This window comes from Bufo gargarizans, chromosome 6 (assembly GCF_014858855.1).
Source record: "Bufo gargarizans isolate SCDJY-AF-19 chromosome 6, ASM1485885v1, whole genome shotgun sequence".
NCBI classification, from domain to species: domain Eukaryota; kingdom Metazoa; phylum Chordata; class Amphibia; order Anura; family Bufonidae; genus Bufo; species Bufo gargarizans.
Window position 1 is genome coordinate 266,487,629 of NC_058085.1, and position 15,975 is coordinate 266,503,603.

General features: G+C 47.5%; 1 protein-coding gene across 3 annotated transcripts in view; it reads left to right on the forward strand.

Moving 5' to 3' along the window:
- The window catches only part of LIME1 (Lck interacting transmembrane adaptor 1), a 34,481-nt gene extending 25,012 nt beyond the window's left edge, over window positions 1-9,469 (forward strand). For all 3 annotated transcript variants that reach the window (XM_044297309.1, XM_044297311.1, XM_044297310.1), the window contains one exon: window positions 7,823-9,469. In XM_044297309.1, coding sequence (XP_044153244.1) covers window positions 7,823-8,026 — 204 coding nt within the window. In that variant the 3' untranslated portion in view covers window positions 8,027-9,469. The remainder of the gene's footprint in view (window positions 1-7,822) is intronic.
- Window positions 9,470-15,975: the final 6,506 nt, after the last annotated feature.

Sequence of the window (15,975 nt, forward strand, 5' to 3'; positions counted from 1 at the left end):
GGGGAAATCCTTCAGCATCATAACAATGCTTCCAAAATTTGAAGTGTTAATAGTTTATTAACAAACTGCAAAGTGAGAAATCTAAATCTACAGTCCTCAATGTGGTTAGGATTAATGGTGTCCTCAATGCAGAGAAATACAGGCAGACACAATACCATCAGGGAGACGTCTGGCTTCAAATTTATTCTGCAGCAGAGCAACAACCGCAAACATACAGCCAATGTCATTAAACTAGGAGTCCTGGAAGTGATGATATGGCTTCCACACAGCCCTGATCTCAACATCATCCAGTCGGTCTGGGATTACATGAAGAGAAGAATGATCTGAGCAAGCCTACATCCACAAAAGATCTGTGGTTAGTTCTCCAAGATGTTTTAAACAACCTCCCTACGAGTGTACCTAGAAGAACTCATGCTGTGTGAAGGAAAAGGGTAGTCATCCCAAATACTGATTTTGATTTAGATTTCTCCTGTGCATTCACATGGAATTTTGTTAACTGATTAAAAATGTGCTTTCTCATCTGTCTCATTGGGGGACACAGGCATTGACCATGGGTGTAGCTGTTGCCGCTAGGAGGCGGACACTAAGCACACAAAGTGTAAGCTCCTCCCTCTTCAGCTATATCCCTTTCTGCAGGGACCAAGCTAATCAGTTTGAGCTTAGTGCCTGTAGGAGGCGGACCTTCCTGCGTTGCAGGTCTGCTAATTTACTAATTTTTTGTCTTTTTTTTTTACCCTAGCAGAAAGCTTCAGGCAGTCTGGGTAAAAACTGCCTGCACTCCCACCCAGAAGATGGGAGACCAGGGGGTCACACAAACCCCCTGCTCGTTCCCGCTCTCTAGAAGAAAAGGAGAACCAGAGGTCCCTGTAAAAACCTCTGTCTCCCGCCAGCAAGCGCATCACCACAGCCGCCCCAGCAAAAGTCCCCTCTGTTCCGGTGTAGCGTCCCTCACCAAGGGGCCGCACAATGAAGGTGGTGGTCCAGCTGGAGTCAGTGGGGCAGAAGAAGTCGGACAGGTGAGTAGGAGTAGTGTTCCCCTCCACCCTCCCTCCAGGATCCCGGCCAGTATTCCCTCCTCCCCACTTGTGGACTTGGACAGCAATCTCCTTTAAGGGTTAACATACCTGGGAGCAAGGGGGGTGGCTGCTTTCTTTGTATATGCCGCGCGGTCCGTCCTGTTCTAAACCTCAAGGCGCTCAACCGTTTCCTTTGCGTCCGCAGATTCCGGATGGAGTCACTGAGGTCGGTCATTGCGTCCATGGAACCGGGGAAGTACCTGTCCTTGATAGACATCAAGGATGCTTATTTTCACGTACCCATATGCGTTAGTCATCAGAGGTTTCTCCGGTTCGCAGTGGGTCCATTTTGCTACCAATTTGTAGCCCTCCTGTTCGGCCTGCCAACGGCTCCCAGGGTCTTTACGAAGGTTCTGGAAGCAGTCATGGCCCTGCTCCATGCCAGGGGGATCATGGCAATCCCTTACTTAGACAACATCCTGGTGAAGGTCCGTCGTTCCAAGGGACGGCAGACAGCCTGAGCATAGTCCTGGACACCCTGGAGTGCTTCGGATGGATCGTGAACAGACAGAAGTCTTGTATTTATCCATAGCAATGATTGACTTATCTGGGCATGGTACTGGACACTTGTCAGGCCAAGGTTTTCTTGCCTCCATAAAAATTATCCGCTCTCCATCTTCAGATTTGCTCAATGTTGCGACCAGCTCCTTTTACCATTCGTTGCTGCATGCGGGCTCTGGGGCACATGGTTTCTGCCTTCGAAGCAGTTCCCTATGCTCAGTTCCATACCAGAGCGCTTCAGCAAGCCATTCTGTCCAGCTGGGATCGCTCCCCAGACTCTTTGGATCGGCCAATGCGTCTCCTTGTCGCAGTGCGCCGGGCCCTCAGATGGTGGATGTCCTCTCTGATGTTGACATTGGGGCGTTCGTTTCTCCCTCTCCATTGGAGGGTGTTAACAACGGACACAAGCCTCAGGGGTTGGGGGGAGTGTTGGAAAATCTCTCGGGCCAGTGGGTATGGTCACACGAGGAGCGCTCCCTTCCAATTAATGTTCTGGAGTTGAGGGTGATTCGGCTCTCTCTGCAACACTGGGCCGACTATATCAGGGGTTGTCCGGTGCGGGTGCAGTCCGACAACTCCACAGCGGTGGCATACATCAATCACCAGGGTGGCATCCAGAGCCCGACAATCATGGAGGAGACGGCGCTGATTTTCAGCTGGGCGGAGAAACAGGTTCCGGCGCTATCAGCGTAGACAACTGGATTGCGGACTTTCTAAACCGGGAGCGTCTCAATCCCGGCGAGTGGGCTCTTCACCCGTTGGTCTTTCGGGACATCTGCGAGAGGTGGAGTCAGCCGGTCTCATGGCCTCACGGTTCAACAACAAGGTTGAGGATTTTGTTGCACGGTCCAGAGACCCCAGGGCCCTGGCATACAATGCACTGGTGATCCTATGGAGTCGGTTCATGTTTCCTTACGTGTTCTCGCCTCTTCCGCTCATTCCATGGCTTCTCAGGAAGATCAGGTCCGAGGGACTGCCCGTCATTCTCGTGGCCCCAGATGGGCCGTGCAGGGTGTGGCACGTGCCCCTAGTCGCCCTTCTCGCCGACTAATCTTGGCGTCTTCCTCTTCGGGAGGACTTGCTGTTGCAGGGGCCAATCTTCCACCCGAATTTAGGGACGCTACATTTTTTTTTTAAACTCGTTTTATTGCACAGCAAAGTGACAAGCATGGCACATATAAATCAAAGAGACCCACGCAGGGGCCTTCCACATGGCAAATACATTGCACAGAGCAGACTTCGGACAGATCTAATGATTGTACACATCAGGGCACAGCATACAGAGTGATAACATAGCCTGTATTATCAGGGTACAGAACATGCAAGCAAACATCAAAAATAGGCCAACTCTATGGGCCCAGGAAGGTCGGTCGAGCCAGCTCTCACAAACCCCTTTGCATACCCAAAAAAGGCTTATCAGGAACCATCGGCCACCATGTACCGGCTCAAATCATGCATGGTGAGTGCAGACGAGCACCAGCCTCCCCACACCTTGTCAAACTTCTGTGGGCAACCCCTATGCTTGTAAACTATGTTTTCCATAGACACTGCAGTATTTACTAGGGAGAGCCATTGACTCCTAGAGGGGGGAGTGTCCCCCATCCAGCGCAGGGCGACCGCCTTCCTGGCCATAAACAGCGTTCTCTCCAGGAAGATCTTATGATAGTGTGACCAAGAGTCCTCATCAATTATACCCAGGATACACATTTTAGGACATAACTGCAGCGCAGGAGGCACAAGGGACCTAAGAATCTCCAGAACAGATACCCAATACTGCCTGACGTGCGAACAGTCCCACATCAGGTGCCAAAAGTCTGCCCCCTCCCCACCACACCTGTGACATCTGGAGCTGTCCATCCTGCCCATCTTGTAAAGCCTGGTAGGGGTCAAATAGCTGTAATGCAAGATGAAGAGTTGCGTCATCCTATTATTGATAGAAGGAGACACTCTGGTAGGTGCCAATAAAGCCTCCTCCCACTCCTCGGTAGTCAAGGAGGGTATAAGCCCTTTCCATCTATCCTCTACGGCCAGCGGGGTCACCAGCATACGACAATCAAGCAAGTGAGTATAGAGGGCCGAAACAATCCCCCTTGGGCCCTGGGACCTCAAGATACCGATAGTGGGATACTTGGATATGCTCCTGCCAATGCCCCTGAACTGGGTCTGAAGCGCATGACGTAACTGAAGGTACCTATAAAACATGGTGCTTGGTGCTGCGAACCTGTCCCGGATTTGCTCGAATGCAAGTAGCTTGCTATCCTCATATATGTCTCCCAATGCCCGGATCCCATATCTTCTCCACTCCCCTGCCCCCTCTAATCTCAACAGATGGGGAAACATACAGTTATCCCAGATGGGGATGTCGCAGGGGAAGTCTTTATATACATTCAGCTTGGAAGCCTGCCATGTCTGATGGGCTAACTTATGCAACGGGAGTGTAGCTTTTTGTAGTCGTCCCATCCCTTCCAGCACGGGCCATAGAGTGGTGACCTGTAGATATTCATGCAGATAATATTCCGCATTGGGCCTAGAGGTCTCAGTAACCCAGCTCCTCAGGAATCTGAGCTGACTGGCGATAAAGTAGAGAAAGAAATCAGGCAGGGCAGCGCCACCCTGCAATTTCGACCTCTGGAGGGCCGAAAGTGAAAGCTTCCTTCTAGCCTTCCCCCAGACAAAAGCGGTGACCAAGGAATGTATGCGCTTAAAGAAGCTCTGAGGGATCGGCGTACATGCATGTGACAGTACATATAAACCTTTAGGTAACAGGACCATTTTCACCAGGTTCAGCCTACCCATAACCGATAGCGGGAGGGACTCCCAAGTTTTCATTTTATCCTGAAAAAGCGATTCCAGGGGCTCAACATTTAGATCATAAGAAAGCTGCGGAACTCTAGTGATCATTACCCCAAGATATTTGAACCTATCAACTACCGGGAGATTATGGTGGTAATTCGCCCAGTCGTGATCCCACAAGGGCATGATGGCAGACTTACCCCAGTTTATGTGTAGCCCGGAATAACGTCCAAACAGCGCAATTACCTCGATCGCCCTTTGCAGGGACACCTCCGGACTAGACATAAATAGTATCAGGTCATCCGCGTACAATCCTATTCTCTCCTCCCTACAGCCCATTGATACCCCTGCGTACACTGGATCCTGCCTAATTCTAAGGGACGCTACATTTAACTGGCTGTTGAACCTGCCATACTAAAGGCTCAGGTTTTTCAGAGGCAGTGGTCCAGACTATGATTCGTGCCAGGAAGCCGTCGTCTTCCAGAATCTACCACCGGACTTGGAAGTCCTACTTTAGTTGGTGCGAGCGGAGACAGCTGTCTCCTGTTTGTTTTTCTTTGTCACGACTTTTGGCTTTCCTCCAGTTGGGCATGGACTTGGGGCTGGCTCTCAGCTCTCTCAAAGGGCAAGTGTCGGCTCTCTCCATTCTTTTTTAGCGAAATTTAGCTTCGGTTTCGGAGGTTCGGACTTTCTGCATGCTGCGCCCCCCTTCTGTCCTCTATTGGATCCTTGGGATCTTAATCTAGTGCTCAACGCTCTCCAATCTTCTCCGTTTGAGCCTTTGCAGCAGGTGTTGCTGCGCTTCCTGTCTTATAACGTGGCTTTTTTGGTTTGCAATTACTTCTATCCGTAGAGTGTCGGAACTCACGGCTCTGTCATGTCGGTCGCCCTTCCTGATCCTCCATCAGGATAAGGTGATCCTTCTTGCCGAAGGTGGTGTCGACATTCCATCTAAATGAGATTATTGTTCCTTCATTTTGTCCGGACCCGTCTCATCCTCGAGAACAGTCGCTCCATACTCTGGATCTGGTGCATGCAGTGCGTATCTATCTGTCCCAGACGACATCTGTCAGGTGGATGGATTACCTGTTCGTGATTCCAGAAGGGCCGAGGGCTGGCAGCGTCAAAGACTTCCATTTCCAGATGGATTAGTTTGGCTATTGTGGAAGCGTACCGCGTTAAGGACTGGGCCCTGCTTTTCCGGGTGACTGCTCATTCGGCTCGGGCAGTGGGAACCTCTTGGGCGATGCATCACGGGGCTTCGGCCCTTCAGATGTGCAAGGTGGCAACCTGGTCGTCCTTGCATACTTTTTCTAAGTTTTACAGGGTGCACACCTTTGCATCTTCTAATGCTTCTTTGGGGCGTAGAGTTTTGCAAACGGCAGTTCTCTGATTGGCAGGGGGGTTGTAGTTAGGCCCACCCCCAAGGACTGCTCTGGAACGTCCCATGGTCAATGCCTGTGTCCCCCAATGAGACGGATGAGAAAACTAGATTTTTGTACTCACCGTAAAAAATCAGTTTCTGTTCTGTTACTTGGGGGACACAGCTCCCACACAGTTGTTTTTTGTTTGTTTTGTTTTTATGGGCCTTTTCGGGCCTGTGTGGTTCTGGGTTTGCTCATAATGTGATTTTCTTATGTCTGGCTTCTCCTACTGCTTTTGCACTAAACTGATTAGCTTGGTCCCTGCAGGAAGGGATATAGCTCAAGAGGGAGGAGCTTAAACTTTGTGTGCTTAGTGTCCACCTCCTAGCGGCAAAAGCTGTACCCATGGTCAATGCATGTGTCCCCCAATGAACGGAAGAGAAACTGATTTTACGGTGAGTACAAAAATTTAGTTTTCTGTTTTTTTTTAAAAACAACTTTGCAGCATTTTTCCCACACCTGCCTAAAATATTTGCACAATACTGTTCATTAGAGGAAAATTATCTAAATTTGCCATGGATGACTATTGTGTATGGGGTGTCCTGTCTCTACTCCAACTGCAGATGTTGAGGGGTCGGGTGAATCACATATGTTAGATTTTAACATGGTCAGTCCTTTGTCTGACAGGATATAATTTGACTGTTCGGTCTCCTTCACACGGGTGTCGCGTGTGAGGGCCGGATAGGATGCGGTGCGTCGCGGGAAAATGCGTTTTGCACACGCATGAGAAAAATATGCATGTTTGGTACCCAGACCCGAACCCGGACTTCTTCACAGAAGTTCGGGTTTGGGATCGGTGTTGTGTAAATTTTATTATTTTCCCTTTATAACATGGTTATAATGTAAAATAATAGAATTCTTAATACAGAATGCTAAGTGAATTAGGGATGGAGGGGTTAAAAAAATTTGAAAAATTAAACTCGCCTCATCCACTTGTTCGCGTAGCCCAGCTTCTCTTCTTTCTTCTTCTTTAAGGACCTGGGAGAAAAGGACCTTTGGTGACATCACCATGGTGATGGACCATGTGATGAGTGCAGTGACATCACCAAAGGCCCTTTTCTCCCAGGTCATTAAAGAAGAAGAAAGAAGAGAAGCCGGGCTGCGCGAACAAGTAGATGAGGCGAGTTTAATTTAAATTTTTTAACCCCTCTATCCCTATTTTACTTAGCATTCTGAATTAAGAATGCTATTATTTTCCCTTATAAGGGAAAATAATAAAGATCAGGTCCCTATCCCGATCGTCACCTTGCAACCATGCGTGAAAATTGCACCGCATCTGCACTTGCTTGCGGATGCTTGCGATTTTCACGCAGCACCATTCACTTCTATGGGGCATGCATTGCGTGAAAAACGCACAATATAGAGCATGCTGCGATTTTCATGCAATGCACAAGTGATGCGTGGAAATCGCCGCTCATCTGCACAGCCCCATAGAAATAAATGGGTCCGGATTTAATGCGGGTGCAATGTGTTCACCTCACACGTTGCACTCACGCGGAAAACTCGCCCGTGTGAAAGAGGCCTTAGAGGTGTGTTTCAGGGGCTTATCCCCCTTTCCGCATTTAAAGCACTTGCATATATCAGGGGGAGGGAGCTGAGGGGAAAAACAGTCTGCTGAATGAGGGTAGCTTTGCAACCTCTGCCCCCTCCATAACTGCTCCACTCCTATGAATGCCAGATGAAAATCCTTTATTTTTTTAAATACTTTTTAAAGGGGTTTTCTGAGATTTTTTAAAATTGATCAGCATCTGATCGGTGGGGATCCAACACCCGGGACCCCCGCCAATCGGCTGTTTGAGAAGGCAGCAGCGCTCGCAGTAGTGATGCTGATGACCTATCCAGAGATCATTAATAAAAAAAATCTCAGAAAACCCCTTTTAATCTTGTGTGGTACCGCATGTGCCCAGCAGGTGGCAGTCTCGCCATTAATCTGTATAGAAATCCACTTAATAAAAATTATAAACTGGGCAAGTGAGATTTGCTGAAAAGTTATTGTAAATACTTGTCATTTTTCTCTTTGTCATGCAGCTTGAAGACATGTACTCAAAAGTTCAAAAGAAAAAGAGACCGACTGGAACACAGAGCACTGAAGGGTTAATAAAGACGAGTATTGAAGATGTCATTCATCCTGAGTTTCCGATCTGTCAGCCTGAAGAAAACCTGTACGAGAGTATAAGTGATATGGGCAGCCATCACACTAACTACAGCAAAGCTTCTGACACCTATGCTTAAGACTTTAGGCTTCAATTCCTTCCAAATCTCTGCTTGCTGTCAGTGATTGGAAACATTCTTGTCTAACACGTGAATGCTGAAAACCCATACAAACCTCTCACAACTGAGGGTTTCTAACAAGTGTGTCCAAGGCCTGTTTATTGACAGCAAGCACAGGTCTTGAAATTTAGTGAGGAATTGAAACACAAAGTACAACAGAAAGTCGCAGAACTTTTCATCATATAATGATTAAGCTTTATTTACGGGAAAACTCATTTAAAGGCGAAATTACCCTTTCAGAGTTGGGGGCAGTAGTCTTGGACACACTGATTCCCTGTTTGAAGTGGCTGCACAATCCTTGGGTTACTGTCTCTTTAAATTCATTAGTGCTGTGCCAGGACATAAGGGCTCCTAGGTGAATACAAGTTCACTGACACCCCACCAATAACCTCTTCTGGAATGTCACTGAGATATTGTTAATAACTATATGGTGGAGTTCCCCTTTAAAGTAGTGGTCATCATGGAGGCAGCCATTTTGTTAGCTTCTTTAAAGGGAACCTGGCATTTGTTGAAAGTAACATTGGTCAAATGACCAATGTTAAGTGCCCCTTTACCAAAGTTGGGGTGATTTAGCATTATTTAGTCAGTGCCTCTTTGACAATGCTGGAGGGGCAAGGTTCTGCCCACAAAATGGATGCACGACAACAATCCCAATCAATCCCTACTTACTGGGCTACATTCGCATGAATATATATAAAATGGCTGCCTGTGCTGTGTGAAGACTTCACGTATAAGTTGCTTTGTAAAGTGCTTGACCCCCGAGATGCATCATCAGGGATGCCCAACCTGAGTTCCTCAAGCTGTTACAAAACTACAACTCCCAGCATGCCTGGACAGCCTACAGCTATCAGTTCACAGCAGGGCATTGTGGGAGCTTTAGTTTTACAACAGCTGGAGGGCCGCAGGTTGGGCATCAGAATATGGATTGACTTGAGAATCATAGTAAGGGACAAGGAGCACTATAAGGAGCCCTTTACTCTTGCTAAATTAAGGGGTCGTCTGGCCTAGGAGCTAACAACCACAATGGAAGTAAGCAGTGCCCAGTTTAAAAAAAATAAAAAAATTCACCTGTCCACAGCCCACTGTTATGGCACCACTGCCCCATTCTGAGCTGGACCGGAAGCGGCTGGGAATGGGGCTGTAGACAAATTATTGGGCTGTAGACAGGTGGGGTAGACAACCCCTTTAAGCAGCAAGGGGCCCTTTACTGTCTGTCTGCCTATGAATTGGTTTTAGAAGTCATGTGACTAGACATGAATAAAACTCTAGGGAGTGAATCCTTTTTCTATGGGGGTGTAAGCAATGGACAAGTCACTGCTGATCGATGTTCTGTGTCCATAAAGTAAAGACACTGAGGCTGTCACTGAGATAATTAAAGACGTTTTATGCTATAATCCAAAAGTCTTCACCAGTCCTTGAGTCGTCATATTGTGTCAAGTTCAAGAAGCTTTCTGAGACTTTACAATGGATGACCCATCCTCTGGATAGCTCATCAGTATCTGATCGTGGGGGTCCTAATTCCAGGCCCTGCAGATCCGCTGTTTGAGAAGTCACCAGTGCTCACAGTAGTGCCGCAGCCTTCGCTCTGCTCACCAAGCACAGCGCCGTATATTGTATACTGTAGTCACTTCTTTGGGGCTGAGCTGCACCTTGGCCATGTGACTAATGACTGTGATGTCACTTGGCCTAGGGTAAGCTGCAAGAAGGCCCGGGTGTCAGACCCCCTCCGATCAGATACTGACAACCTATCCAGAGTGTACCGTATTTTCCCTTGCGCCCATGACAGCACCCTTGAGAGACCGCCTCCATCCAGGACAGGAAACAGGAACTTTCGTGGAGAGCTCATAAGGAGGAGCATGGCCCCAAGACCACCAGTTCCTGTTTCCTGTCCTAGACAGAGACGGTTCGTGGAGAAAAGGAGAAAGTTAGGCTGCAGGGCCCCTGAGGTGGGGTTACCTGTTCTGGCGTAAGTCTCCTCTAGGAGCCGCCGGCCGGAGTCTGGTGCTTGCTGCTGGGGTCTGGCTTACGCCACGCTGGCCGCTACTCTGCAGTCCCGGGCGCACTGAGAGGTGCGTTCGGCATGCCGGTCCTTCCTGACAGCGTTCAGGCGGGCCGGGGCCTCCTCCTCACCTCGCTTCTCGGGGGGGACAAAATCTCGCGATCCAAGTGAGATCCGGGTCTCGGTCGAGACTTCCGGTATTTGGAACGCATGTAGCGTGCGTTCCGGAAGTAGGAAGTGCCTTCTCCTACTTAGGGCCGCAGAGGGTTTTCAGCAGGACCCGACCGAGGGAATTGGACCCACAGGCGCACGGTCAGCAGCAGCCCAGCCAGCCAGCCTTATAGGAAGCCAGATTTTTTGGATCCTGGGAGTCACTCTATCCCACAGCAGCATGGAGGAGGAGAGTGCCCAACGCGCCGATCAACAGGAGGGTCATGAGAGCAGACCGGTACTCCTGGTGGGGTAAGGGGGATCATTCCCCATCACTTATTTCTCTTTAGTCAGGCTAAATCTCCTTTCCCTCTTTTCCCTCTTGCCTTTTAGACTATAAAAGAGGGCCCTAGAAAGGCAATTTCAAAAACCAGAGGGAAGGAATGTGCCGTCTGTAAAAGGAAACTGGCCCCCTCTTGGTCGAAAAAACTATGTCAACATTGCATTGAGAAACTAGTGGAGGAGGAGTCCACATCCCTTCTGCAGAGTAGTAGGGAGATGGTGAAGACAGAGGTCTCGGATTCCTTGAAAGATTTCAAAAAGAGCTTTCCCTCTGTAGCCTCAACCTCCCTTGGAACCAGATCAGGCACGGCTAATAAATCTGACTCGGATCCTTTAGAAGATAGTGATACAGGAGAAATCCTAGATAGCCCAGACTCGTCCCAGGATGAAGAATCCATGGGCAGGCCACTTTTTTCCCCGGATGATACAGAAGCTTTACTAAAAGCAGTTCGTGCGACCATGAAAGTAGACGAATCCAAAGACCCAAAATCCGTTCAGGATATCATGTTTGGTGACCTCGGGCAGAAAAAAATCTAGAGTGTTTCCCGTAGACGAGAATATAAAGTTTTTAATACAGAAGGAATGGAAAAGACCCGATAAAAAAAATTTTGTCCCAAAAAATGTGAAAAGGAAGTATCCCTTTGACGAGGCAGACTCAGTAAATTGGGACAGACCTCCTAAATTGGATGCACCTGTTGCAAAAATCTCAAAAAAATCGGCCCTACCGTTTGAGGACTTGGGTTCTCTTAAAGACCCTATGGATAAGCGAGCAGAGATTTACCTAAAAAAAGTTTGGGAGACCTCAGCTCAAGCGTTCAAACCAAATATTGCCGCCACATCCACTGCTAGGTCTCTGAAATTATGGCTAGAAGAATTAGAATCTCACATTCAGAATAAGACCCCGAGAGATCAATTGTTAGCCGTTTTTCCCACTCTACTTAAAGCAGTAGACTTTATTTCTGACGCATCGGCAGATGCTTTAAAATTAAATGCTAGGTCAGCTGCTCTTTCAAATTCAGCCAGACGAGCTATTTGGCTAAAAGGATGGTCGGGAGACACTGGATCTAAAAATAAGCTTTGCGCAATTCCTTGTCAGGGCGATTATCTTTTTGGGTCCGTCTTGGACGACCTTTTGGATAAAGCCTCTGACAATAAAAAAGGATTCCCTGTCTCCAGACCCCCGAAAAAACAACGTTTTTTTCGCAAAAACAAGAAGGATTTTTTTAGGGGGCAGAGGAAAGACTTCAGAGCAGACAACAGGAATAGGAAAAGCAAGGGGTTCCTCTTCAGTTCCCAATCCTCCTCAACCTCTAAACCATCACAGCAATGACGGTTTCTCTCCCGTGGGTGGCAGACTTTCTCTCTTCCTTTACGCTTGGGAAAAAATCTCCTCAAGTCCCTGGATTTTAAGCGTTATAAAGAAAGGGTTTTGTCTAGAGTTTGTCTCCCACCCACCGGACAAATTCAAAATTACAAATTTTCTAGGAAACCTGGGAAAAAATCTAGCTTTACAACAGGAGATTGCATCCCTACTTCGAAAAAATGTTCTAATTCCGGTGCCGGAGGCGGAGAAAGGCAGGGGTTTCTACTCTTCCCTTTTTCTGGTTCCCAAACCGGATGGAACATTCAGAACTATGATAAATCTAAAAGATTCAAATCAGTTCCTCTCTTACAAAAAATTCAGAATGGAGTCGATCCAATCAGTTGTAAAACATCTTTTCAGGGGCTGTTTCATGGCTACGATAGATGTAAGAGATGCGTACTATCACAATCCCTATTCGGCTAGACTGTCAAAAATTCCTCAGAGTCGCTGTTTCAATAGGAGGTCACATTCAGCACCTACAATATACAGCCCTTCCCTTTGGGATTTCTCAAGCTCCCAGACTTTTCACGAAAGTCATGGCAGAAGTCATGGCTCATATAAGGGAAAGAGACATTCTAGTGATTCCTTACCTAGACGATCTCCTGGTGGTAGCAGAGTCAGAATCCCTTCTCGAAGTACACCTCAAAAAAGCAGATCCTAGAAGACCTCGGCTGGCAAATAAACGGGGAAAAATCACATCTAATACCTTCCCAAGTTTGTGTCTTTCTGGGAATGATGCTGGACTCAAAGAAACTACTCTGTATCCTACCCCAAGACAAGATTCAGAGATTAATACAACAGGTTCAGTCCCTGATATCTACAAAGAACCCTACTATCAGACAAGCAATAGCGGTCTTGGGCAGAATGACTTCCACTATACCAGCGGTCAGTTGGAGCCATCTTCACTCCAGACCCCTACAGTGGCAAATTCTGAAGGAATGGCAGGGTACCCTCCGCCCATTAGATACACCTCTCACACTCACCCCCCAAGTGATCCAGTCCCTTCACTGGTGGCTGAATCCTGCAAACCTGTCCCAGGGGCTCCCTTGGATCCAACAAAATTTTGTTACCCTTACCACCGACGCAAGTCCTTCCGGTTGGGGGGCCTGTTGCCAAGGGTACTTAAGACAAGGTGTTTGGGAAAGAGAGCAGAGTCTAGACTCCCAAAACATGAGGGAACTGAGAGCGGTTTTTCTCGCCTTAAAAGAGTTTCTTCCTTTACTGCAGGGAAAGTCTATAAAAGTTTTTTCGGACAACGCCACAGTTGTCTCCTATTTGAACAAGCAAGGAGGAACCAGATCAGAAAATCTTATGCAGTTAACAGCGGATATCTTTTCCCTTATAATTCCTTCTGTTCCGTCCCTTATGGCAGTACATCTAAAAGGTACAGAAAACAAGGTGGCAGATTTCTTAAGCAGAAATACACTAGACCAGGGGGAATGGTGTCTGAATCAAATGGTGTTCGATCAAATAATTAAACTTTGGGGTCGTCCTCATCTGGACTTATTTGCTACCAGAGAAAACAGAAAGTGTCATCTTTTCTTTTCCCTCAGCGCAAGAGATTCACCAACAGGGATAGATGCCTTCTCCCTTCACTGGCCGAACCAGCTCCTCTACGCCTTTCCTCCGTTAAGACTTCTTCCAAGATTCTTACAGAAGTTGAGACAAGAAAGAACGACAGTGATCTTAATTGCTCCTTTCTGGCCCAGAAGAACCTGGTTCACCTGGTTGAGGAAGCTATCCTTGACGGACCATTGGATTCTCCCGGAGAGGCAAGACCTTCTATCCCAAGGACCAGTCAATCATCCGAGTGTGAAGCAGTTACACTTAACAGCATGGCTCTTGAGGGGGAAATCCTAGAAAGTAGAGGACTCTCCAAGAATGTAGTTTCCACTTTGCTATCCTGCAGAAAGGATGTCACCTCCTCTATTTATCTCAGAATTTGGAACACCTTCCAGAAGTTTGCCAAAGAGCCGGTAAATCCTTTAAATCCCCCACCTATGTGTAAGGTTTTAGATTTTCTGCAAGCCGGTCATGAAAAAAATTTGAGGCCAAGTACTCTTAAAGTACAGGTATCCGCTTTGAGTGCATTCTTTGATTCTCCCATCGCTAGCCACCCGTGGGTCCGAAGATTCTTTAAAGCCATTAGCAGGCTTAGGCCTATATCTGGACCTTCAGTTCCCCCCTGGGACCTCAACTTGGTCCTCACTAGCCTCACAGAGCCTCCCTTTGAGCCACTTAAACAGTTACCCATAAAAATCTTGTCCTTCAAAACAGCGTTTCTTGTGGCAATTACCTCAGCAAGGAGGGTTGGTGAGATTTCGGCCTTTTCTACTTCGCCACCTTACACTAACATCCTAGATGATAGGGTACTCATTAAACCAGACCCTTCCTTCTTACCGAAAGTGGTTTCTATGTTTCATAGAACACAGGACATTATCCTTCCTTCCCTGTATCAAAATCTGAGAAATGAAAAAGAGGAAAAACTGCACTGTTTAGATGTAAAAATATGCCTATCCCATTATCTAGAGGTTACTAGTCAGTGGAGGAAAACCTCAAAACTTTTCATTCAATTTAGTGGGAAAAATAAGGGTCTCCCAGCCTCTGCTAAAACCCTTTCCAGATGGATCGTGAGAGCTATTCATTTGGCCTATTCTTCAGCTGGAAAGGCTCCCCCGGGGGGTTTTGGTGCTCATTCCACAAGATCAGTCTCCACCACTTGGGCAGAAAGGGCCGACGCTACCTTAGAACAGATTTGTAGAGCAGCCACATGGCAGTCGCCTGGCACCTTCTTTCGTCACTACAGATTAGACCTAGGCAATAGAGAACAGCTAGCCTTCGGTAGGAAAGTCCTCCAGGCGGTAGTCCCACCCTAAGAAATAAAGGGATTTCTATTCTAGTCGTCTCTCAAGGGTGCTATCATGGGCGCAAGGGAAATTTAAGATTACACTTACCGGTAATCACTTTTCCATAAGCCCATGACAGCACCCAGGTTTATTCCCACCCTGTATAGAATTAATGCTAATAAAAAAAAAATATATATATATAAAAAAAAATATATATATATATATATATATATATATATAAAAAATATATAAAAAATAAATTAAAAAAAATCATATATACAAAAAAAAGAAGAGTGTGGTCTAGGACAAGTTCTTGCGATTAACTGGTGGTCTTGGGGCCATGCTCCTCCTTATGAGCTCTCCACGAAAGTTCCTGTTTCCTGTCCTGGATGGAGGCGGTCTCTCAAGGGTGCTGTCATGGGCTTATGGAAAAGTGATTACAGGTAAGTGTAATCTTAAATTTTCACTCTATAAGACGCACCTACCCCCCCCAGAAGTGGGGGGGAAATGGCAGTGCGTCTTATGAATGCTGCAATTTACACTGATACACCGCCGCCGCGATGCTGCACAGTGCGGCCAGCGGGGAGGGGCTGGCATCTGGTTTTGTAATGGCAGCGGGGCCCAGTGCAGTGACTGTATTCTATTACACCGGGCCCCGCTCACTGTAGTAATCATCTCTAACCTGTAGGCAATGTTAAACTATAGAAATCATGTGCAATCCAGCCTGTAGACCAGGCATGCTCAACCTGCGGCCCTCCAGCTGTTGTAAAACTACAACTCCCACAATGCCCTTCTGTAGGCTGTTCAGGCATGCTGGGAGTTGTAGTTTTGCAACAGCTGGAGGTCCGCAGGTTGAGCATGCCTGCTGTAGACAGTACTTACTACAATCTTCCAAAGCAGGCAGGAGGGCAGGCGGCGGCAGCGGCAGCGTAACTCACTACGTCACTCGCCTGCTCCTCCCACTTTATGAATGAAACAGGCTGCCGCCGCCGCCGCCCGCCCTCCCTCCTGCCTGCTACGGAAGATTGTAGAAAGTATTACAGGCTTTGTAGAAAGTATTACAGTATTACATTTCTATAGTTTAACATTGCCTACAGGTTAGATATGATTACTACCGTGACCAGGGCCCGGTGTAATAGAATACAGTGACTGCACCGGGCCCCGCTGCCATTACAAAACCAGATGCCGACCCCACCCCCTGTATTGGGGG